This window comes from Onychostoma macrolepis, chromosome 02 (assembly GCF_012432095.1).
Source record: "Onychostoma macrolepis isolate SWU-2019 chromosome 02, ASM1243209v1, whole genome shotgun sequence".
Lineage (NCBI taxonomy): Eukaryota > Metazoa > Chordata > Actinopteri > Cypriniformes > Cyprinidae > Onychostoma > Onychostoma macrolepis.
Window position 1 is genome coordinate 36,205,804 of NC_081156.1, and position 22,053 is coordinate 36,227,856.

At 41.5% G+C, this 22,053-nt stretch overlaps 1 protein-coding gene across 2 annotated transcripts; it reads right to left on the reverse strand.

Annotated features, from left to right (window-relative positions):
* Positions 1 to 1,744: 1,744 nt before the first annotated feature.
* mau2 (MAU2 sister chromatid cohesion factor) lies at positions 1,745 to 21,364 on the reverse strand. 2 transcript variants are annotated; one of them, XM_058745361.1, is made up of 19 exons: positions 21,049 to 21,364; positions 20,732 to 20,749; positions 20,515 to 20,580; positions 19,670 to 19,783; positions 19,478 to 19,572; positions 19,354 to 19,381; positions 17,664 to 17,819; positions 16,681 to 16,827; positions 14,509 to 14,599; positions 14,311 to 14,414; positions 14,152 to 14,229; positions 12,731 to 12,796; positions 12,550 to 12,633; positions 12,417 to 12,466; positions 11,851 to 11,928; positions 5,043 to 5,154; positions 4,820 to 4,910; positions 3,319 to 3,446; positions 1,745 to 2,945 (listed from the first exon to the last, which is right to left on the reverse strand). In XM_058745361.1, exons 1-19 carry the CDS (start codon positions 21,283 to 21,285, stop codon positions 2,871 to 2,873), a joined length of 1,818 nt encoding a protein of 605 aa, XP_058601344.1. In that variant the 5' UTR covers positions 21,286 to 21,364; the 3' UTR covers positions 1,745 to 2,870. The 2 variants fall into 2 exon arrangements, with proteins under 2 accessions (XP_058601344.1, XP_058601351.1); XM_058745368.1 differs by having other exon boundaries at positions 19,670 to 19,765; positions 21,049 to 21,361.
* Positions 21,365 to 22,053: the final 689 nt, after the last annotated feature.

Genomic DNA, 22,053 nt, shown 5'->3' on the forward strand with positions numbered 1-22,053 from the left:
GCTTAATATACGGCTGTAGGAGCGCGCGATGGTCACAAGAGGGCGCTCTTCCGAGGAAAAAAAACTTTCGTGCGACACACACACACACGCACACACACACACACACACACACGCACACGCACGCACGTTATAAATGAAGCCAAAGGAAACAGACTGATGCTCATGATGCATGATGGGTAACCAGCGTCACGCTTGAGCTCAGACATGCAATACTTCCTGCAAAATAGTGGGCGGAGCTGGAGGAGTGACGATGATGAAGATGAAGGTGATGAAGATGAGGCGGAGAGACCAGCTTGACCTGCTCCTCATGAACAAGAAACACAAACTGTTTCTTCTGCTGAAATCAGTTTCAAAGCATCCCATGATGCACCTGATGTGTCTATAAAAGATGAAGTTTTCTCATTTGTGACTCCTGTTTGATTCATCATCATCATCATCATCATCACGCTATTATTCTGACATGAGGAGAAACTCCTGCTGCTGCTACTGTACTGTGTGTGTGTGTGTGTGTGTGAGAGAGATTGACTGTGTGTAGGTAAGTGTGTGCGTGTGTGTGAGAGTGTGTGTGTGTGTGTGTGTGTGTGTGTGAGAGAGAGATTGACTGTGTGTAGGTAAGTGTGTGCGTGTGTGTGAGTGTGTGTGTGTGTGTGTGAGTGATGCTGATGATCGTGTGTGTGTGTGTGTGTGAGAGAGAGATTGACTGTGTGTGTGAGAGATTGACTGTGTGTGTGAGAGTGTGTGTGTGTGTGTGTGTGTGAGAGAGATTGACTGTGTGTAGGTAAGTGTGCGTGTGTGAGTGTGTGTGTGTGTGTGTGTGTGAGTGATGCTGATGATCGTGTGTGTGTGTGTGAGATTGACAGTGTGTGTGTGTGTGTGTGTGTGAGATTGACTGTGTGTGTGTGTGTGTGTGTGTGTGAGAGAGATTGAGTGTGTGTGTGTGTGTGTGTCTCACAGGCAGTGATCAGCAGATTAGAGATAAAGACGGTCATGTGACACACAGTGCAAACACACGCTGCATGAACACAGTTCAGTCTAAATATCTGTAACAGTTACATTTCTAATGAACAGTTTGACTTTGAATTGCATTTTGACCTTTAATGTTCACATCCAGAGGAACATCACTGCACTACAGCACGTGACACAGCTGGAAAGAACCTTCAGAAACACATTTGTGCCGTGATTCTGACTGAAGTAATCCACAGCGCTGCAGTCCATCAGATAACATCTGGAGACAAAACTCAGACAAACCCATCAAGACGTTTATAACTCAAATATGAGTCCATAATCCATAATAACTCTTCCTCCGGTGAAAAAGCACATCTGCTGTTGTCTCTCACATCAAAATCCAGCCACATATTAGTTTAGAGCTGTTTTGGACAGTTTTGGCATCTGTGCAGATTTCTCTCCTGATTCAGACCAGAACACTTCTTCACTGGAGGAAGCGTTATTATAGACTCGTATTTGAGTTATAAACATCTTAATGCTGGATGTGTCTCAGCTTTTGTCTTCTCCAGATGTTAACTGATGGACTGGAGTGCTGTGGATTATTGTGATGTTTTTATCAGACTCTCATTCTGACGGCACCCATTCACTGCAGAGCATCCATCGCTGAGACACTGATGCAGAGATTTTTTTCCATGTCAAGATGAATCTGCATCATTTTCTGTGCCGAGTCTGAAAGGCATTTAGTGACTCTTCATGTGACGTGAACATCTGAAACAGAATAAATCACGCGCATCCTTCATACGGTTCTCCAATTTTATTTTAAAAAATCCTGATGATTTTGAAGCAGACACAAAGAAATAATATGAGTTTAAAAATACAATTAGAAAGAGCGGCGGCTGATCCGAGAGCAGAATGAGCCTCTACTACTCCGTGTTCAAAGCGTCTGATAAACTACAGAAACAACAGTTTTCATAACATTTATACAAACAAAGGCTATTCCAAATCAAAATAATGACAAAAGATTATAATATTGTTAAATGTGGTATATAAATATTCAAACTTTACAAAATTTAATAAATGTATTTGTTAAAACTACAGAGGAAAAGAGGTAAATACTTTAAAAGAAAAGCCTGTCCTCACAGCGTTTGTACAGAAGGTAAAACATGAGACGTGCACGTACAAAACAAACGTGTTCGAGCATCAGATGAGACGTGTGTAAAAATATCAGCGCGTAGAAAAGTCGAGACCGCCGTCACACATCAGATTCAGTGTCCTGCCCCTCTGCTGGTCACGTGACACCTCTGTGATGAACATCCATCTTCACCCCAAAACAATGCAAAATCAGATTTCCTGTCATGAAAGTGAAGCCTAACTGAAGATTGTTCTGCGGTGACTGTTTTTCTCTCATTACTGTGAGCACATAAATAATGTAAAGATTTACTCAAACCAGCATAAAGTGAACGAAGTACAAGAAATACTACCAGAATGCATAAATCATTCAAATAAATGTCAACAAAACGGTAATGAGAATTTAGGGGTTAAATGTGTCACGAAGAAACGACTGCAAAACGATCCTAAAACAGGCTTCATTTTTCTGAATGTGAGATCTGTTTTGTTTTGTGGTGAATATGAGTTTAATATGAATTGAGATGAGTTTATCAATCAAACTCTAAACGACTCGTTACTGCTGCTGACGAGCGACGTGTGACGACAGCGTTAAAACAGAGAGATGAGGAGGAGCAGAACACAAACACGCTGTGACCTCTGACCCCTGTCTGTCCTTGCTCTGAACACAGCCAATCAAACGACGTGAACCGTGAACAACTCAATAAGTTCAAATCTGAACAACACAAGAGAAATCTGCAGGTGAAAGGCAGCGGAGTCTCGCTCGTCCCGTGAGTGTGTGTGTGTGTGTGTGTGTGTGTTTAAAGCAGGCTGGCCAGGCTGGTGGTGGGTCCGTTCTGAGCTTGAATCTGCACAGGAGGAGGGCCTTCGGTCCACTGAAACACACAGAAAACCTCGTCAAACATCACCTACATCGTTCACATCAAAATAAACAAGCAGTGTTGATGTTTGTTATTCATTTACTGCAAAACACTATTACAAACGGACAGATTCTCCTGATTTCTCCATTCTCAGGTGGCGAGTGTACAAGTGCCTGTGTGTGTGCGCGCGTGTGTGTGTGTGTGTGTGTGTGTGTGTGCGTGTGTGTGTGTGTGCGCGTGTGTGAGTGTGTGTGTGTGCGTGTGTGAGTGTGTGTGTGTGTGTGTGTGTGTGTGTGTGTGTGCGTGCAGCGTGTGTGTGTGTGCGTGCGTGCGTGTGTGTGTGTGTGCGTGCGCGTGTGTGTGTGTGTGCGTGTGTGTGAGTGCGTACACTGATGAGGTTGTGTTCTGGGAGGCTGCAGGCGGCGATGTGATCCTGCAGGAGCTGCTGGGAGAAGTTCTGGTGCATCTGCGCAGCCTCATGCGCATCCATGGAGTTCCCGCAGGCCTTGTTAAGATCTGGACAGATGGACACGTGACATGAGCTTCTGATCAACACATGCAGTCAAAACAAAACTTATCCAGACACCTTCAGCATTTCTCACATCATCACAGTTTATTCACTATAGTTGAGACAATGGTAATAAAATATGAGAAGAACTCAGAGTTAAACGGAGTCAGAACACATTGATCTTGATGATGTCAGATAACTTTGATAGAAAGGTATGTAATGAATTCGGTTGAATAGCTGTCAGCTGTTAAATTTAAGAACACAATTAGATAAAACCAATTTAGCTCAACTAATTACCAAGCAATGCTTCATTGTGTTCAGTCTGTTCAGGTCGCATTAGCAGTTAAAGAAAAACACTTCAGCAAAACATGCTCAGGACAAAGTGAATCATTTTTGATCCCAAATTCTACTGATAGTCCACTGTATGAACAATTTCTGTGTATAATATGTCACAGTTTACTGTATTTTGCTATCCTCACTTACATAAATGATTATGTTACATTAAGGAACCTACATTAAGGTTGCCTTTGTAGAGGGTTTATATAGGTGTTTGTTAATGACCAAGTCATTTACAAATGTATTTTAAATCATTTTTGAGCAGTTATAACTGCATGAATAAGAATGGTGAATTAAACGGAAGAGAGGGGCGGGGTCAGCAGAGCTCATTAGCATTTAAAGGAACATGCACCGAAACGGCTCGCTGTGAACAGAGCTGTTTTTGACAGGGTAAAAAGGGTGTTTTACACTACCATTGAGAAATTTTAACCAAAGTATTTTATAGACTTTTAATGAAGACACTAAAGAATCATACCAACTTGTGGAAAATGGGCATCTGATGACCCCTTTACCATTTTAATTTAAAGGGATCGTTCACCCAAAAATGAAAATCCTGTCATCGTTACACACCCTCGAGCCGTTTCAACCCTGTATAAGTTTCTTCTGCTGAACACAAAGATATTTTGGAGAAAAAAAAAAAAAAGAAGTTGATTCCCTTTGACTTCCATAGTTTTCCTCTTCAGTCAATGGGAACCATCAACTGTTTGGTTCCCCATATTCTTCAAAATATCTTCTTTGGTGTTCAACAGAAAAAAGAAACTCATACAGGTTTGGAATAACCCGAGGATGAGTAAATACAATTATTTTTTTAGGTGAACTATCCTTTTAGCAAAAAATATCAATATTGTTGTTATTATTATATAATCATACTGTTACATATTCACATAAAAATTGTGCAGGCCATTTTAAATCACATTTAAAAAAAAAAAATTATTAAAAAAACAAAACCCAAACAAAAACAAGATTTTTCCAAATCATGCAGCCCTGTATATTCCAGATACACATGCACAGGAGAGTTGATGTGTGTGTGTGCTGCTGAACTGACCCTTGAGCAGAGCCGATGACCAGAGCTGCACAGACATGTCTGGGATCTTACTGGCCAGCTGCATCGCAGGAACCACCATGTTGTTGCTCTCCTGAACACAAACACACAGAATGATTGACAGCGCTTCTCCAGGACGCTCCGTCTGAGCAAATGCTGCAGTGTGTCTGAACAAGTGTGTGTGTGTGTGTGTGTGTGTGTGTGTGTGTGTGTGTGTGAGATTTACTCTGTGGTTCCCCAGGACGTAGAATATGTGTCCCAGCAGCACCAGAGAGCAGGCCGTCAGACGATTCAGATCCTCCGCATTCGACATCTTCAGCGTCTCACGCAAGAAACGCCTGCAAACACACACACGATCATCAACATCACTGACACACACACACACGCGCACTCACACGCTCAGAGAGACACACACACACATGCTCAGAGAGACACACTCAGAGACACACTCAGAGACACACTCACTCAGAGACACACACACTCAGAGACACACACACACTCAGAGACACACACACACTCAGAGACTCAGACACACACACACTCAGAGACTCAGACACACACACACTCAGAGACTCAGAGACACACACACACACACTCAGAGACACACACACTCAGAGACACACACACACTCAGAGACACACACACACACACTCAGAGACACACACACACACACACACTCAGAGACACACACACACTCAGAGACACACACTCAGAGAGACACACACACACACACACTCAGAGAGACACACACACACACACACACACACAGAGAGAGACACACACACACACACACACACACACACACTCAGAGACACACACACACTCAGAGAGACACACACACACACACACACACACTCAGAGAGACACACACACACACACACACACACACTCAGAGACACACACACACACACACACACACTCAGAGACACACACACACTCAGAGACACACACACACACACACACACACACTCAGAGACACACACACTCAGAGACACACACTCAGAGAGACACACACTCAGAGAGACACACACTCAGAGACACACACACTCAGAGAGACACACACTCAGAGAGACACACACTCAGAGACACACACACTCAGAGACACACACTCAGAGAGACACACACTCAGAGAGACACACACTCAGAGAGACACACACACTCAGAGAGAGACACACACTCAGAGAGACACACACACACACACACACACTCAGAGAGACACACACACACACTCAGAGAGACACACACACTCAGAGACACACACACTCACTCAGAGACACACACACACACACACACACACTCAGAGAGACACACACACACACTCAGAGAGACACACACACACACACACACTCAGAGAGAGACACACACACACACACACACACACACACACACAGACACACACACACACACACACTCAGAGAGACACACACACACACACACACACTCAGAGAGAGACACACACACACACACTCAGAGACACACACACTCAGAGACACACACACACACACACACACACACTCAGAGACACACACACACACACACTCAGAGACACACACACACACACACACTCAGAGACACACACACACACACACACTCAGAGACACACACACACACACACACTCAGAGACACACACACTCAGAGACACACACACTCAGAGAGACACACACTCAGAGACACACACACTCAGAGAGACACACACTCAGAGAGACACACACTCAGAGACACACACTCAGAGAGACACACACTCAGAGAGAGACACACACTCAGAGAGAGACACACACTCAGAGAGACACACACTCAGAGAGAGACACACACACACACACCTCAGAGAGACACACACACACTCAGAGAGACACACACACACTCAGAGAGACACACACACTCAGAGACACACACACACTCAGAGACACACACACACTCAGAGACACACACACACAGAGACACACACAGAGAGACACACACACACACACACACACACACAGAGAGACACACACACACACACACACACACACACAGAGACACACACACACACACACACACAGACACACACACACACACACACACACACACACACACACACACACACACACACACACACACACAGAGACACACACACACACACACACACACACAGAGAGACACACACACACACACACACACACACACACACACACACTCAGAGAGACACACACACACACAGAGACACACACACACACACTCAGCAGGGGTACAAACTCGTCAGGGTGAAAAACACAGGTGTGTTAACACTAAGGGTAATTCAGCATATTTCACAAACAATGGCAAGTCAAAGTGCTTTATAGGGAGAAAATGTTACACGCTGCTAAAAATGCTTTTCTTACTTTGTTTTGTTTTGTTTCCAGTCCAAATATCTAATAATTCTTAAATCAAATTATTATTTTTTTCCAGAAAAAAATAAGCCAAAATAATCTAATGACTCGTCAACTTGAACGCAGCATCTATGGCTTAGCGCTGCCTTCACTTGAGCGGACTGAGACTAATATTACTGCACATTAAACGCTATGCTTTACTTGTAGGTGGAACAGTTCTCAGATCGACTTCGTGTCAGAGTAATAGCTTACTGATCTGAGACAAATGTTAAGCTCGAGACTGAGGAGCATTTTGCAAAGGGTAGCGAACTAATGTAGCGATAACGTAACTTACAATCTTCATAGCTATTGCAACAGCAGCCTCACGCAAAAAAATAATAAATAAATAAAAAGCCAGCAGCCTCACACGGTAATCATTTATACTGGAACACCATCATTTACAGCAGATACAAATGCATTCCGTCCTGCTCTACAGTGAACTTAATCTAGCTAGCTACAAACAGGCTAATCTAACCACCAGCATAGCCCAATGACTTCACAAATAAGTTGCCTGCCGGTAGCTTGCTCCTTCACATTTCACGAGCCTCTGGAATACGGACAGTTGCCTGCAGCGTCTAAAAGCTATGCTTCAGGAGTGAGATTGGTTGGATGAGGGAAAGAACATTAAGGTAAGCCAATCAGAGGCAGAGTAGGGCGGGCCATTCGCCAACAGGTGACGCAGATCGACCCCCACCATTTAATTTATTTTTACAGATATACACGATTCACGCGAATGACCCATTTCAGAACACACACGCTCTCTCTCCATAGGCGTAATGGTTTTTATACTGTACTTACTGTATGTGCTATTGTCCACACCAACCCCACACCTAAACCTACCCCTTACAGGAGACTGTGCATTTCAACTTTCCCAAAAACCTCATTCTGAGTGATTTATAAGCGTTTTGAAAGTGGGGACATGGTTCAATGTCCTGAGATGCCACCTTCAGCTTGTAATACCTGCCATACCCTCGTCATTATACACATCTATGTCCTGACTTTTCACAAAACACACACTCAGAGACACACACACTCAGAGAGACACACACTCAGAGAGACACACACTCAGAGACACACACTCAGAGAGACACACACTCAGAGAGAGACACACACTCAGAGAGAGACACACACTCAGAGAGACACACACTCAGAGAGAGACACACACACACACACACTCAGAGAGACACACACACACTCAGAGAGACACACACACACTCAGAGAGACACACACACTCAGAGACACACACACACTCAGAGACACACACACACTCAGAGACACACACACACAGAGACACACACAGAGAGACACACACACACACACACACACACACAGAGAGACACACACACACACACACACACACACACAGAGACACACACACACACACACACACAGACACACACACACACACACACACACACACAGACACACACACACACACACACTCAGAGAGACACACACACACACTCAGAGAGAGACACACACACACACACACACACACTCAGAGAGAGACACACACACACACACACACACACACACTCAGAGAGACACACACACACACACACACTCAGAGAGACACACACACACACACACACACTCAGAGAGACACACACACACACTCAGAGACACACACACTCAGAGACACACACACACACACACACACACTCAGAGACACACACACACACACACTCAGAGACACACACACACACACACACTCAGAGACACACACACACACACACACTCAGAGACACACACACACACACACACTCAGAGACACACACACTCAGAGACACACACACTCAGAGAGACACACACTCAGAGAGACACACACTCAGAGAGACACACACTCAGAGAGACACACTCAGAGAGACACACACTCAGAGAGAGACACACACTCAGAGAGAGACACACACTCAGAGAGAGACACACACTCAGAGACACACACTCAGAGAGACACACACACACACACACACACACACACACTCAGAGAGACACACACACACTCAGAGACACACACACTCAGAGAGAGACACACACACACTCAGAGACACACACACACTCAGAGACACACACACACACACAGAGACACACACACACACACACACACACACACACACACACACACACACACACACACACACACAGAGAGACACACACACACACACACACACAGAGAGACACACACACACACACACACAGACACACACACACACACAGAGACACACACACACACACACACACACACAGAGAGACACACACACACACACACACACACACAGAGACACACACACACACACACACACACACACACACACACAGAGACACACACACACACACACACACACACACTCAGCAGGGGTACAAACTCGTCAGGGGTGAAAAACACAGGTGTGTTAACACTAAGGGTAATTCAGCATATTTCACAAACAATGGCAAGTCAAAGTGCTTTATAGGGAGAAAATGTTACACGCTGCTAAAAATGCTTTTCTTACTTTGTTTTTTTTTGTTTCCAGTCCAAATATCTAATAATTCTTAAATCAAATTATTATTTTTTTCCAGAAAAAAATAAGCCAAAATAATCTAATGACTCGTCAACTTGAACGCAGCATCTATGGCTTAGCGCTGCCTTCACTTGAGCGGACTGAGACTAATATTACTGCACATTAAACGCTATGCTTTACTTGTAGGTGGAACAGTTCTCAGATCGACTTCGTGTCAGAGTAATAGCTTACTGATCTGAGACAAATGTTAAGCTCGAGACTGAGGAGCATTTTGCAAAGGGTAGCGAACTAATGTAGCGATAACGTAACTTACAATCTTCATAGCTATTGCAACAGCAGCCTCACGCAAAAAAATAATAAATAAATAAAAAGCCAGCAGCCTCACACGGTAATCATTTATACTGGAACACCATCATTTACAGCAGATACAAATGCATTCCGTCCTGCTCTACAGTGAACTTAATCTAGCTAGCTACAAACAGGCTAATCTAACCACCAGCATAGCCCAATGACTTCACAAATAAGTTGCCTGCCGGTAGCTTGCTCCTTCACATTTCACGTAGCCTCTGGGAATACGGACAGTTGCCTGCAGCGTCTAAAAGCTATGCTTCAGGAGTGAGATTGGTTGGATGAGGGAAAGAACATTAAGGTAAGCCAATCAGAGGCAGAGTAGGGCGGGGCCATTCCTTTGCCAACAGGTGACGCGCAGATACGACCCCCCACCATTTAATTTATTTTTTACAGATATACACGATTCACGCGAATGACCCATTTCAGAAACACACACGCTCTCTCTCCATAGGCGTAATGGTTGTTATACTGTACTTACTGTATGTGCTATTGTCCTACACCAACCCTACACCTAAACCTACCCCTTACAGGAGACTGTGCATTTCAACTTTCCCCAAAAAAACCTCATTCTGAGTGATTTATAAGCGTTTTGAAAAGTGGGGACATGGGTCAATGTCCTGAGATGCCACCTTCAGCTTGTAATACCTGCCATACCCTCGTCATTATACACATCTATGTCCTGACTTTTCACAAAAACACACACACACACGATCATCAGCATCACTCACACACACACACACATTCATTCACTCACACACACACACGCGCACGCGCACACACTCTCAGACAGGCGCACGCGCACACACTCTCAGACAGACACACACACACACACACACACTCAGACACACACACACTCTCAGACACACACACACTCTCAGACACACACACACACACACACACACTCTCAGACACACACACACACACTCTCAGACACACACACACACTCTCAGACACACACACACACACACTCTCAGACACACACACTCTCAGACACACACACACACACACACACACACACACTCTCAGACACACACACACACACACTCTCAGACACACACACACACACACACACACACATTCATTCACTCACACACACACACACACACTCTCAGACACACACACTCACACACACACACTCTCAGACACACACACACACACACTCTCAGACACACACACACACACTCTCAGACACACACACACACACACACACTCACACACACACACACACACACACTCAGACACACACACACACACACACACACTCAGACACACACACACACACACTCAGACACACACACACACACACACACTCTCAGACACACACACACACACTCTCAGACACACACACACACACACACACACACACACACACACACACACACACACACACACACACACACACACACACACACACACACACTCTCAGACACACACACTCAGACACACACACACACTCTCAGACACACACACACTCTCAGACACACACACACTCTCAGACACACACACACTCTCAGACACACACACACTCTCAGACACACACACACACACACACACTCTCAGACACACACACACACACACACACACACACACACACACACACACACACATGCATTCTCTCTCAGACACACACACACACACACACACACTCTCTCAGACACACACACATGCATTCTCTCAGACACACACACACACACACACACACACACACTCTCAGACACACACACACATTCATTCTCTCACACACACACACACACACACACACACACACACAGGTCTGAGGACAGGAAGAGGAAACTCACTTGGCTTCATTGTAGCGTCCCTGGAAGAAGGACAGAAGGCCTCGGATGTAGAAGGCAGCGGCGCGCAGACAGTGAGAACTGGACACACAGCAGAAACAGGAGACTTCGGTTTATAACAGCAGAGATGAAAACTCCAGCACAAGAGCTTTATACGGTGCAGACCGATTCAAAGCAGCTTCTCAGAAATACACCACAGTGTCAATGCTGTAAATTCATCAATTCATGAGTCTCAGCGGTGACGGATTACTGAATGAATCAACAGTATTGAGCCAATGATTCAGTGATTCAATGATTCAGTGCTTCGCTTCTGAATGAATCAGTTGAATGAATGGTTCGCTAAGACAGACGCTTGCTGCCATCTACTGGCGCTTTCAGCTTCATATTTTCATCTCCGTTTAAAATAAATCACTTCATATTTACATTAATAGCTCTTTATTATCTTTGTTTATACTGAATCAAAATATTTCTTTCTAAAGCAAATTTTTGTTATGTCTTTTGTTGGTAATTTCTCAACCAAAATTTGTGTGTGTGTGTGTGTGTGTGTGTGTGTGAGAGATCGGCGTTACCTGACAGGGAAGTTGTGGTCTGGGTTTATCCGCTCTAAAAGATTGTAGAGCTGCACAAATGAAAAGAGAAGAAAAACTTTGAGTCATTGATGATTACTGATGATGATTATTAATGTGTTTTATGATGACTGACCTCTTGATGTCTGTTTCCCTCTCTGATGTACACACTCGCCAGGTTAGTGACGATGAACGTCCACAGCTCCTGATGAGAGGTGAGCTGCACACACACACACACACACACACACACACACACACACATGAATGAGCTCAGCTCCGTCAGGTCTGTAAGAACAGTGTGTGTTTGCGTGTCTCACCCGCAGCGCTGTAGTAAACTGGGCCTCAGCGTTATCCATACAGTTGACCGAGATGCAGTACAAACCCTGAAACACACAAACATCACATGAGCATCTGACCACATCAAAGCATCACTGAAGACTGGATTTTACCGGAAAAAAATACAAGCATTCTTCATAGGGCTGCACGGTTAATCAAAATGAAAACCGAAAAATCACGATATGGCTTCATGCAATTATCTAAACACACAGGCTGTGATTTAACTCAAGAAATATCTGCGCTGCTTCAGAGCGAAGCGTGTCGCTGTGTTCATGCACACGTGAGCAGCGCATGATCCGGTGTTTGAGCAACACACTTCACACATGACCTCCATCTGCTGCGAGTTTGAGACGCTTTAAACACGTGCCAAACATCTTCATAAACTTAATGAGAAGCACATTTCAACTAAAGACAATCTTTAAGGCCTCAAAATAAAGACAGCCATAAATACTAGTGTTGCAATGTTGTAATAAAATAAATATTGTAATATGAACTAAATTATTATTAAACATTATTTCACTGTGAAATTACAAAAGCAATATTTGTTTTATTTAGCCGTCCATATGTTTTTAATAAGCAGTAATAATAATAAATCATGAATTGTTGGTTTTATTTTTATGAAAATTACTAATAAACGATTATAGATTATCGCTATTATTTTAATGGCCATATTAATCTCATCACAACATTTTGGCCAAATTGTGCAGCCCTGTAAACAAGCACAGGAAACCTGCTCTTTTGTTTGTTTTTAAATCAATCTCATTTTTATCTGAAAAATTGCAATTAGATTTTTCCCAAATCATGCTGCCCTTATTTCTTCATATAAGAGTTCACTCTTAGCTCGTATACAGTCAAACCAAATATTATTCAGACACCAGATATAATTTTTGATATTTTTTTTACTAGCGAGTGCAGGAGTAGCAGTGCAGTGCAGTGAGGATAGCAAAATACAGTAAACTGTGACATATTATACACAGAAATTGTTCATACAGTGGACTATCAGTAGAATTTGGGATCAAAAATGATTCACTTTGTCCTGAGCATGTTTTGATGAAGTGTTTTTCTTTAACTGCTAATGCGACCTGAACAGACTGAACACAATGAAGCATTGCTTGGTAATTAGTTGAGCTAAATTGGTTTTATCTAATTGTGTTCTTAAATTTAACAGCTGACAGCTATTCAACCGAATTCATTACATACCTTTCTATCAAAGTTATCTGACATCATCAAGATCAATGTGTTCTGACTCAGTTTAACTCTGAGTTCTTCTCATATTTTATTACCATTTTCTAAACTATAGTGAATAAACTGTGATAATGTGAGAAATGCTGAAGGTGTCTGGATAGATGTTGGTTTGACTGTGTTTGTGTGTGTTAGAGATGATCGTGATGTTTGGTCTCACCAGCAGCGTGTGGAGCTGAGCCGCGTGATTGGAGAAGAGCCGTGGAGACTGCTGACAGAGCTGACACACCTGAGAGATCTGACACACACACACACACACACCTGTTACACACCGCAGCAGCAGCAGCATCAGGCCGCTCTATCAAACACACACACACACCTCCTGCAGCGCCGTGGCCTTGTGCCCCGTCACCAGACGACACATGATGATGTGCTCCAGCAGAATGACTTGAAACGAGGACAGGATGGGGCTGCAGTCCAACACTGAGAAACACACACACAGAGCATCAGTTATCACACACACACACACGTGAACACGAGTCTCTGCGTGTGTGTTCGGTGATGTGACGTGACTCACTCTTCAGCTTCTCCAGCTGCATGAGGGCTTTATCAGTGTATTTCTGAGCTTTCTCCAGATACCCAGCCTGCATCGAGTGCATGACCGTCACCTGAAACACACACACACACACACACATCAACACCTCACCTCTCACTCCCATCAAATCATCACCAATAAACACACAGCTGCATTTCACAAGAACAACTTAAACAAATAAATCAAGCCTCACTTGCTTTCATATTTTTGCACAATTCAATGATCCATAAGGATGTAACGATATTTTTACGTTTGGGAACACAACAGCCATCTTTATTTCAGCTGCAGATGATTACAGCATTTCACTGGATTTGTAGCGAGACTGTTTTCACTGAAGCTGGAGTTTCTTCAAAATAAAAGCTTTACTGACAGCGAGCGGCTTAATGCAGTCCAAACTCAAAATATCTCTTTCAAGTGTAGAAATTAGGAAAGAAGTTCTGTAATTTCTCTACTGTAGTGTAAAGCAGAAATAATACACCTATGAAATATTCATTTATTTTACAGTGCAATTGTTTTACAGTATATGGCTATTACTGTTATTATTATTATTCTATTATAATTAGTTTGTCTTCCTAAAACAGCAGTGAGTGTAATTTAGACTGAGACAGTTTATCACAAATAAAAAGAGGGTTGAGTTTTCTTTAAAGTTCAGCTACAACAGTTTTTCTGACTCACGTTTTCTTCGTTAAGATCATGGGTTGGAGCTCTTCATTTTGAACTCTCAAAGTGCGTTAGATAGAATAATTTAACTTTAAAATGTGTAACACTTTATAATAACTGCACACTATGAAATCATTAGTTAAGCATTAGTAAATCAATTCATCATTTATAAAGCATTGTTCCAACATTAATAAGCAGTTTATAAATACAGCCATAAATGTTTTGTTCTTAAGCATATCTATAATGTTGAATAATTGTATTTACATACTTTATGGTCAATTTACCACCGTTTTGCCGTGTTTCTCTATTAACAGTGAAGCCGTGGCTTTAACTCCTTTAGAAACGATGATGCTAGCAGCTCCTTGTTGAGAAAGATAACGTAGCTCTTGAGTGATGAAACTATATTATTGATCAAATTGCAGGGCAGTGCTAAAAAGTTTGCCTGTGCGCGCGCAGCGTGATCTGGAGACTAAACGTGTGCGTGAGCGCATTAGTTTAGAACTCTTCTCATTTTTATTTTTATTTTTTAAACAGAGTGTGTGTTAATTTGTGCAATGATAACCTACCAGCAATGTTAAGATGATTTTAATATATTAGAATGAGTACATTACAATATAAATGTATTAGAATGAGTACAGTATTATTTATGAGCTTAAAAACAAGATGCAAGCGATATTGTTCCTGGTGAGGAGTGCTCAATGTAAACATAAAACATATGCCATTATCTATATAGTCCAGTGGTAGAGTTATGGACGTTTCTTCAGACGTCAGCTGCTGCTCTGCGTGTAGTTATGAACGACTCTACAGTGTGCCGTGTTTAATAAACAGCGTGATATTCAGTGCAGTCCTTTGCTGGTGATACACAGCCCTGTCATACTCCATCAACAATTAGTTTTCTTTAAATTTGTGGAGATCAATTTATATTTTCCATAAAGAAAGTAAATCAACCGATGATCATGCAAAAATAAATATTTTAAGTATTTAAACATAATAGCATTTTTTTATTAATAATAATAATAATAATAATGTTTTATTTTTATAGCACCTTTCAAGAACTCAAGGACGCTTCACAAAATAATGCAAACCATTAGCAAACAAAACACATCAGACACTCAAGTATTAAACTAATTTACATGTATATTAATTATTTATTCTTAATTGTTTTAAATAATTTTATCATCATTTTAAAATGTTTATTCTTTTATGATGTTTATGATTATTTTAATTCCTTTTCATGTAAAGCACTTTGAATTATCATCGTGTATGAAATGTGCTAAATAAATAAACTTGCCTTGCTTTATACTGATTTACAAAAACAAACACATTGTGGTTCAGATAGCATGATTTCTTCACATTAAAATAATGGGAAGTAAAAAAAAAAAAGATTGTAATAATCCTAAAAGCAGGCTTTATTTTTCAAACATGTAAAACTGAGAATGAATGAGCTCTGGTGAAGGAGCACGCATGCGAGCCGTGGGACGGGAGGACGCTCACCAGATAGACGAGGACACACATGTGCTCTTTGGGCAGCCAGTGGAAGAGATCGGCCGAGTTACTGGGCAGGATTTCATCATCGTGGAGTGTGGAGATGGTCTGGATGCACTGCTGCAGCTGCTTCAGACACGGCTTGACGCTCTTCACCTGCACACACACACACACACACACACACACGTGACCATCTGCACTCCTGATCGGGTCAAACTCGGCTGGGTGATTTTACAGATTTGATCGATTCAATCGAATTTAATGTTTTGCCATGATTTTAGTTTTTATAAAATCGAGGAATCACAATTTTGAATAGAAATATTACCAAACATCAGAATTAGACACTTTGACAGTATGCCAGTGATAAGAGTAAAGAGAAAAGAGTGCTTGCGTCGCGGCAGTGGAAGAGGAAACACATGAGAAGATGGGAGTGAACTTCTTTAACTTGAGCGTCGTGTTTTTAGATGCGGTTTCATGCATGAGACGCGAGCGCAGCAGTAAACGTGTCCATGTCTACACAGAACAAACGATGGAAAAGCAGCGCAATCGAATAAAAAACCTGTGAAGAACTTCTACTGTGTGTCTGATATTTGATGTTTGCATCACGGTGACAGACTGAAAGCTGCTGTTCACTGTTTTTACAGAACATTTATAGTTAATAATACTCTACTGCTTCAGTCATTCAGTCACCTTGACTCTTGAGAATCAGTTTCCTCGTATTATTTCTGAACATATATGTATAAGACAAGTTTGTAGAAGATGTAGTTTCATGCGTGCTGCACTTGGAATAGAATTTTCTTTAACTAGAGGGATAATAAAGAAAAAGTTACTTGAATCATGTTGTAGTTACATTTTCAAGTCGACTAGTTAAAAAAAAAAAAAAAAAGTCACAAAAGATTTTTTTGTTTTTGTGCCATATCGCCCAGCTCTAGGTCAAACACAATGTATAGAAGAGTCAAATAACAGAGCGATGATCTTGTGACGGCTCTCACCTGTCCGGCGTCCAGGTAATGCGTCACCTGCAGCACCAGGAAGAACACACGCAGCGACTCCTTCTGGATGGGGTTTCCCTGCCAGGTCTCCACGATCTGACCGCACAGAGTCAGCAGCGGATGGACCTCCTGCAGCTTACGCTCCATCAGCAGCAACTGCAGAGCAATCAGAGACTCTGAGAAGATCTGATCCCACAAACACCTCGCTTCTCACAGCAGCTCTGCTTCGGACGGGCGTCAGTAACGTGAAGAAGTCTCGTGTTCTCCCTCAACTCCCGTCCGAATCTGAGCCAGATTACAACTAGCTGATCAATTCTCAGCCCATTTTCACATGCGTGACGTTCTTTCACATCAAATCCTGAATCAAGGTTACAGAAGCAAATGCAAACATGAGCCTGATGTCTTCGTCCAAGGAGCCTCAAAAAAATTAGATTTTGTAGAGAAAAAAATAGCTTATTTTGCTCATTGTGTGTCATTCTTTGACATTAAGATGGAGTACTTACATTTTTCCACTCTTTCGCAGACTGTAAGTTAAATGATTCGTTTTGAAAACCCATTCCTGAAACTGTTGTCATTTTACTGCTTTTGTTATTTTGATCATTACAAGTCATTCAAGCCGATACAAATATATCATTTGAAAGATTATGACTTTTGTAAAAAAAAAAAAAACTGTGATAGAAAGTTTGTATTGATGTTTTGAACTCAGCATCATCAGATTAGATGATATTTGTCTTTTATGCAAATCAACAGAATTTTTCAAGATAAAATAGATGAGTGTTTTACAGCTGCACGGACATCATCGCTGGGAAAATCTGACACTGGAACATTGTTCTGCAATATATTGTGATATGAACAAAATACAGGAATTTCCAACAGATACCTGACCTGTACTTGGAAAGAACGGATCATTTTTAGCATGAAATCCTTCTAAGGGCTGCAAAATTTGGGAAAAAGCTTTATAAAATTTGGGCATTCATACTTGGGTTTACTTTTTAGAAAAACCAACTCAAACCTCTTTCAGTAACCATTAAACCACTCTTTCTACTTGAGTCTCACAGGACGCATTCTGCCTGTTTTTAACTAATTCAATATGCCTATAATATATTACGGTCAAAGTTTTATTGATTATCATATTGAGATTTTTGTGATATTAGGAAATAAAAATATTAAAATAAGAACTGTATTGTAATAATACTGTAAAATAAATGTGTGTCCCTGCAGCACAGAAGCAGTCATAAGCAGCAGCTATATTTGCAGCAACAGCCAACAATACACTGTATGGGTCAAAATTATACATTTCTCTTTTATGCCAAAAATCATTAGGATATTAAGATCATGTTCCATGAAGATATTTAGTAAATGTCCTACCGTAAATATATCAAAACTTCATTATTGATTAGTAATATGCATTGCTAAGAACTTCATTTGAACAACTTTAAAGGTGATTTTCTCAATATTTAGATTTTTTTGCACCCTCAGATTCCAGATTTTCAGATAGTTGCATCTCAGCCAAATATTGTCCAACAAACCATACATCAATGGAAAGCTGATTTATTCAGCTTTCAGATGGTGTATAAACCTCAATTTCAAAAAATTGACCCTTATGACTGGTTTTGTGCTCCAGGGTCACAATGAGTAATAAAAACAATTGTATTATTTACTTCACGAGACACAGAGCGATGTTACTCACCATGCCTTTGCTCAACAGGAACAGAGCTCTGTGAAAATGACCAGCAGAGTTACGCCATTAACATCTGTGTGAAATTAAACATTCATACATCATAGTAACAAATTGATGTGAAGTTGTGAAAGACCTGGTATATTCGGATCCCACGACTCTGGCGTATTCTGCACCGACCCCCAGCAGATCGCAGGCCGACACCAGATCCTTCTCCAGCGTGTGCAGTTGCTGCAGCAGAACAACAACATCCAGCACTTTACTGCAGACTGTAACGAAGCACTAACAAGTGTGTGTGTGTGTGTGTGTGTGTGTGAGAGAGACGTACCGCCAGCTGGAACAGCAGCCTGCAGTGCCAGTAGGGAGTCTGCTGTGAGATCTGGATGGCCTTCCGTAACAGCGGTTTCGCCGAATCAACCAAGTTCTTTAGAAGAGAAGAGTACTTTTTTTTTTTAACTACACATCAAATATATATATATATATATATATATATATATATATATATATATATATATATATACACACACACACACACACACATTATATATACATATATATACATACAGTGGAGGCACACTAGTATTTTCAGCAGCTAAAAATGGTTTTAAGTTATTTCTATCTTTTGCTGTAGTGTGTGTCAGTAGGAAACATTTCCAAACATTCATTTTGCCATTAATTGTAATAATCCAGTGAGATTTTTGAGATGTGATCTGATCATCATCATCTGTCTGGAGTGACATGAAGAAACAGAGCAAACTGAGACTAAATCCAGAAGAACTGTGTCTCTGCTTCAAGAAAGCTACGAAAATATGGTGACAAAACTAACATTGAAGATGAACTTCTCTCATGCTATTTGTAACAGAATGAGGATACATTTTTCTCATGTTATTTGTGTTAATTATCATTTTTTTTCTACATTTTTGCTATGTCATACCATAGGACACAGTCCAATTCTTATTTGTCAACTACCCATATATATATATATATATATAAAATCAGAAATATGTGGGAGTCTGTATATATACACACACACACACACACATATTTATTATTTACACTCAGTGTAAAATGGTCCACTATAGATGACAATATATAGGCCCTTTATATTTTAGAGAGAAGGTCCCTATGAAGAGGCGAATGTCATTAAAGCAGTGTAGTGTTGTGATCACTCACCTGCTGGCAGTACAGCTCTGACAGGAGACTCGCCGCCTCAAACTTAACATCCTCAAACTGAGCTACCTGCACACCTGGGCTAAGGAAAGCTCAATAAAACACTGGCATCATTAGACATCATGTAACTCAGCTCTGTCTTCATACACTGTTTACTTACACAAATCACAATCTCAACACAAATGGACAAGATCAAGCTTGGCATTTGCTTAAAGGATACCTGCTGTGAGATAAGCCACTGAAATAGAGACAGAAAGAGAAGCATAAGTCATATTTGTTAGTATCTACAGCAGCACATCCCATAATCCCACAGAACAAATACAGAAGAGGAAAACACAACAGAGCTTCTTTCAATAGACTCGCATTATATATGCTTTACTAAAAAATAAGCCCTTGAAACAAGAAAACATCATCAATAGCACATCCCATCATTGAATCTGTGGCTGAATTATTAACAATAACAACACTGTAAAACGCAGGCCGGGACTGCGGCCTAGTAGCCCGGCTGAGGCCTCGGTCTTTCCTGCGCGCTCTCACCGCTTTCTCGAGGTGCGTGCGGGCCAGCTCGCTGTTCTTCGTGTGGTGGTAGAGCACCGAGCCGAGCTGCAGGTGGGTGCGGGCCTCCACTCTCTGCGGAGGCTTGAACTGGAAGACGGCCTGCAGGCAGTGCACACACAAGCGGATTTTAGGAGGGCTAGAGGTTCGGAAATGTTCGGCGAAACCGAGCAGAGCCAGATACCAGGAGTCCGGGGCCTCCGCGCCTGCCGCCATCATTACCACAACAACAACAACACGAGAGCTCGGCAAATCTCGCGAGAGTTCCGCAGCCCTACCCTGAACGAGAGCTGGGCTGAATCTCGCGAGAGGACGATTTCAGCGTTGCCAACTTAGAAATTCTGTTGCTAGATTTAGCATTTTGTTTTTCAAAAAGGTCCTAGCAACAAATTTAGCTATTTTTAAAAAGTATTTGGCAACTTTTGAAAAGTGACTCAAATGATAATGATTTTTCCTCTAAGCACACAAAAAGAATATTGAACAGCAAGCAGCACATCACATGCGAATCAAGTTATAGCTGCACTTCATTTATGATACACCGGCTTACAATGTTAGTTTGTACCTATAATTGTTAATCAGTTATTTACTGTTGATCTTATCTCAAAAATCGATCTTATCTAATGTATCAAAATGCGATGTGTAATTTAATTATTATTTTTTACTTTCAATAACTTATGCAATGTCCTTTTGTGTTTTTTTTAAATTGCACTAAAGGGAGTTGCACTGTAATCTCTTTGTATTTTAATACAAGGACAATAAAGCTGAAGTGAACTGAAAATACAGGTAAAATGCCTGTGAAAAATTAACACAGAAAATTCCTTCATATTAACTCCGTACACTGTGCCCTATTCTTATGGACTTTCCTTAGTGTGTAGCACTTAAGCTGCTATACACTGCTTAAAACTATAATTGTTAATAATGTGTAGTTTTACTAGTTATTTAGAAAATACATTAAATGTAATCAATAATTTAAATGTAATAAAAATG

What these genes read in the sequence shown, in the direction of transcription:
- mau2 (XM_058745361.1), bottom strand. Translation starts at nt 21,285, where the DNA reads ATGATGGCGGCAGGCGCGGAGGCCCCGGACTCCTGGTATCTGGCTCTG. An exon ending in ATTACCTGGACGCCGGACAG is followed by an intron (nt 16,828 to 17,663) that starts GTGAGAGCCGTC and finishes GTGTGTGTGCAG; the next exon opens with GTGAAGAGCGTCAAGCCGTG. An exon ending in CAGAACACAACCTCATCAGT is followed by an intron (nt 2,946 to 3,318) that starts GTACGCACTCAC and finishes TGTGTGTTTCAG; the next exon opens with TGGACCGAAGGCCCTCCTCC.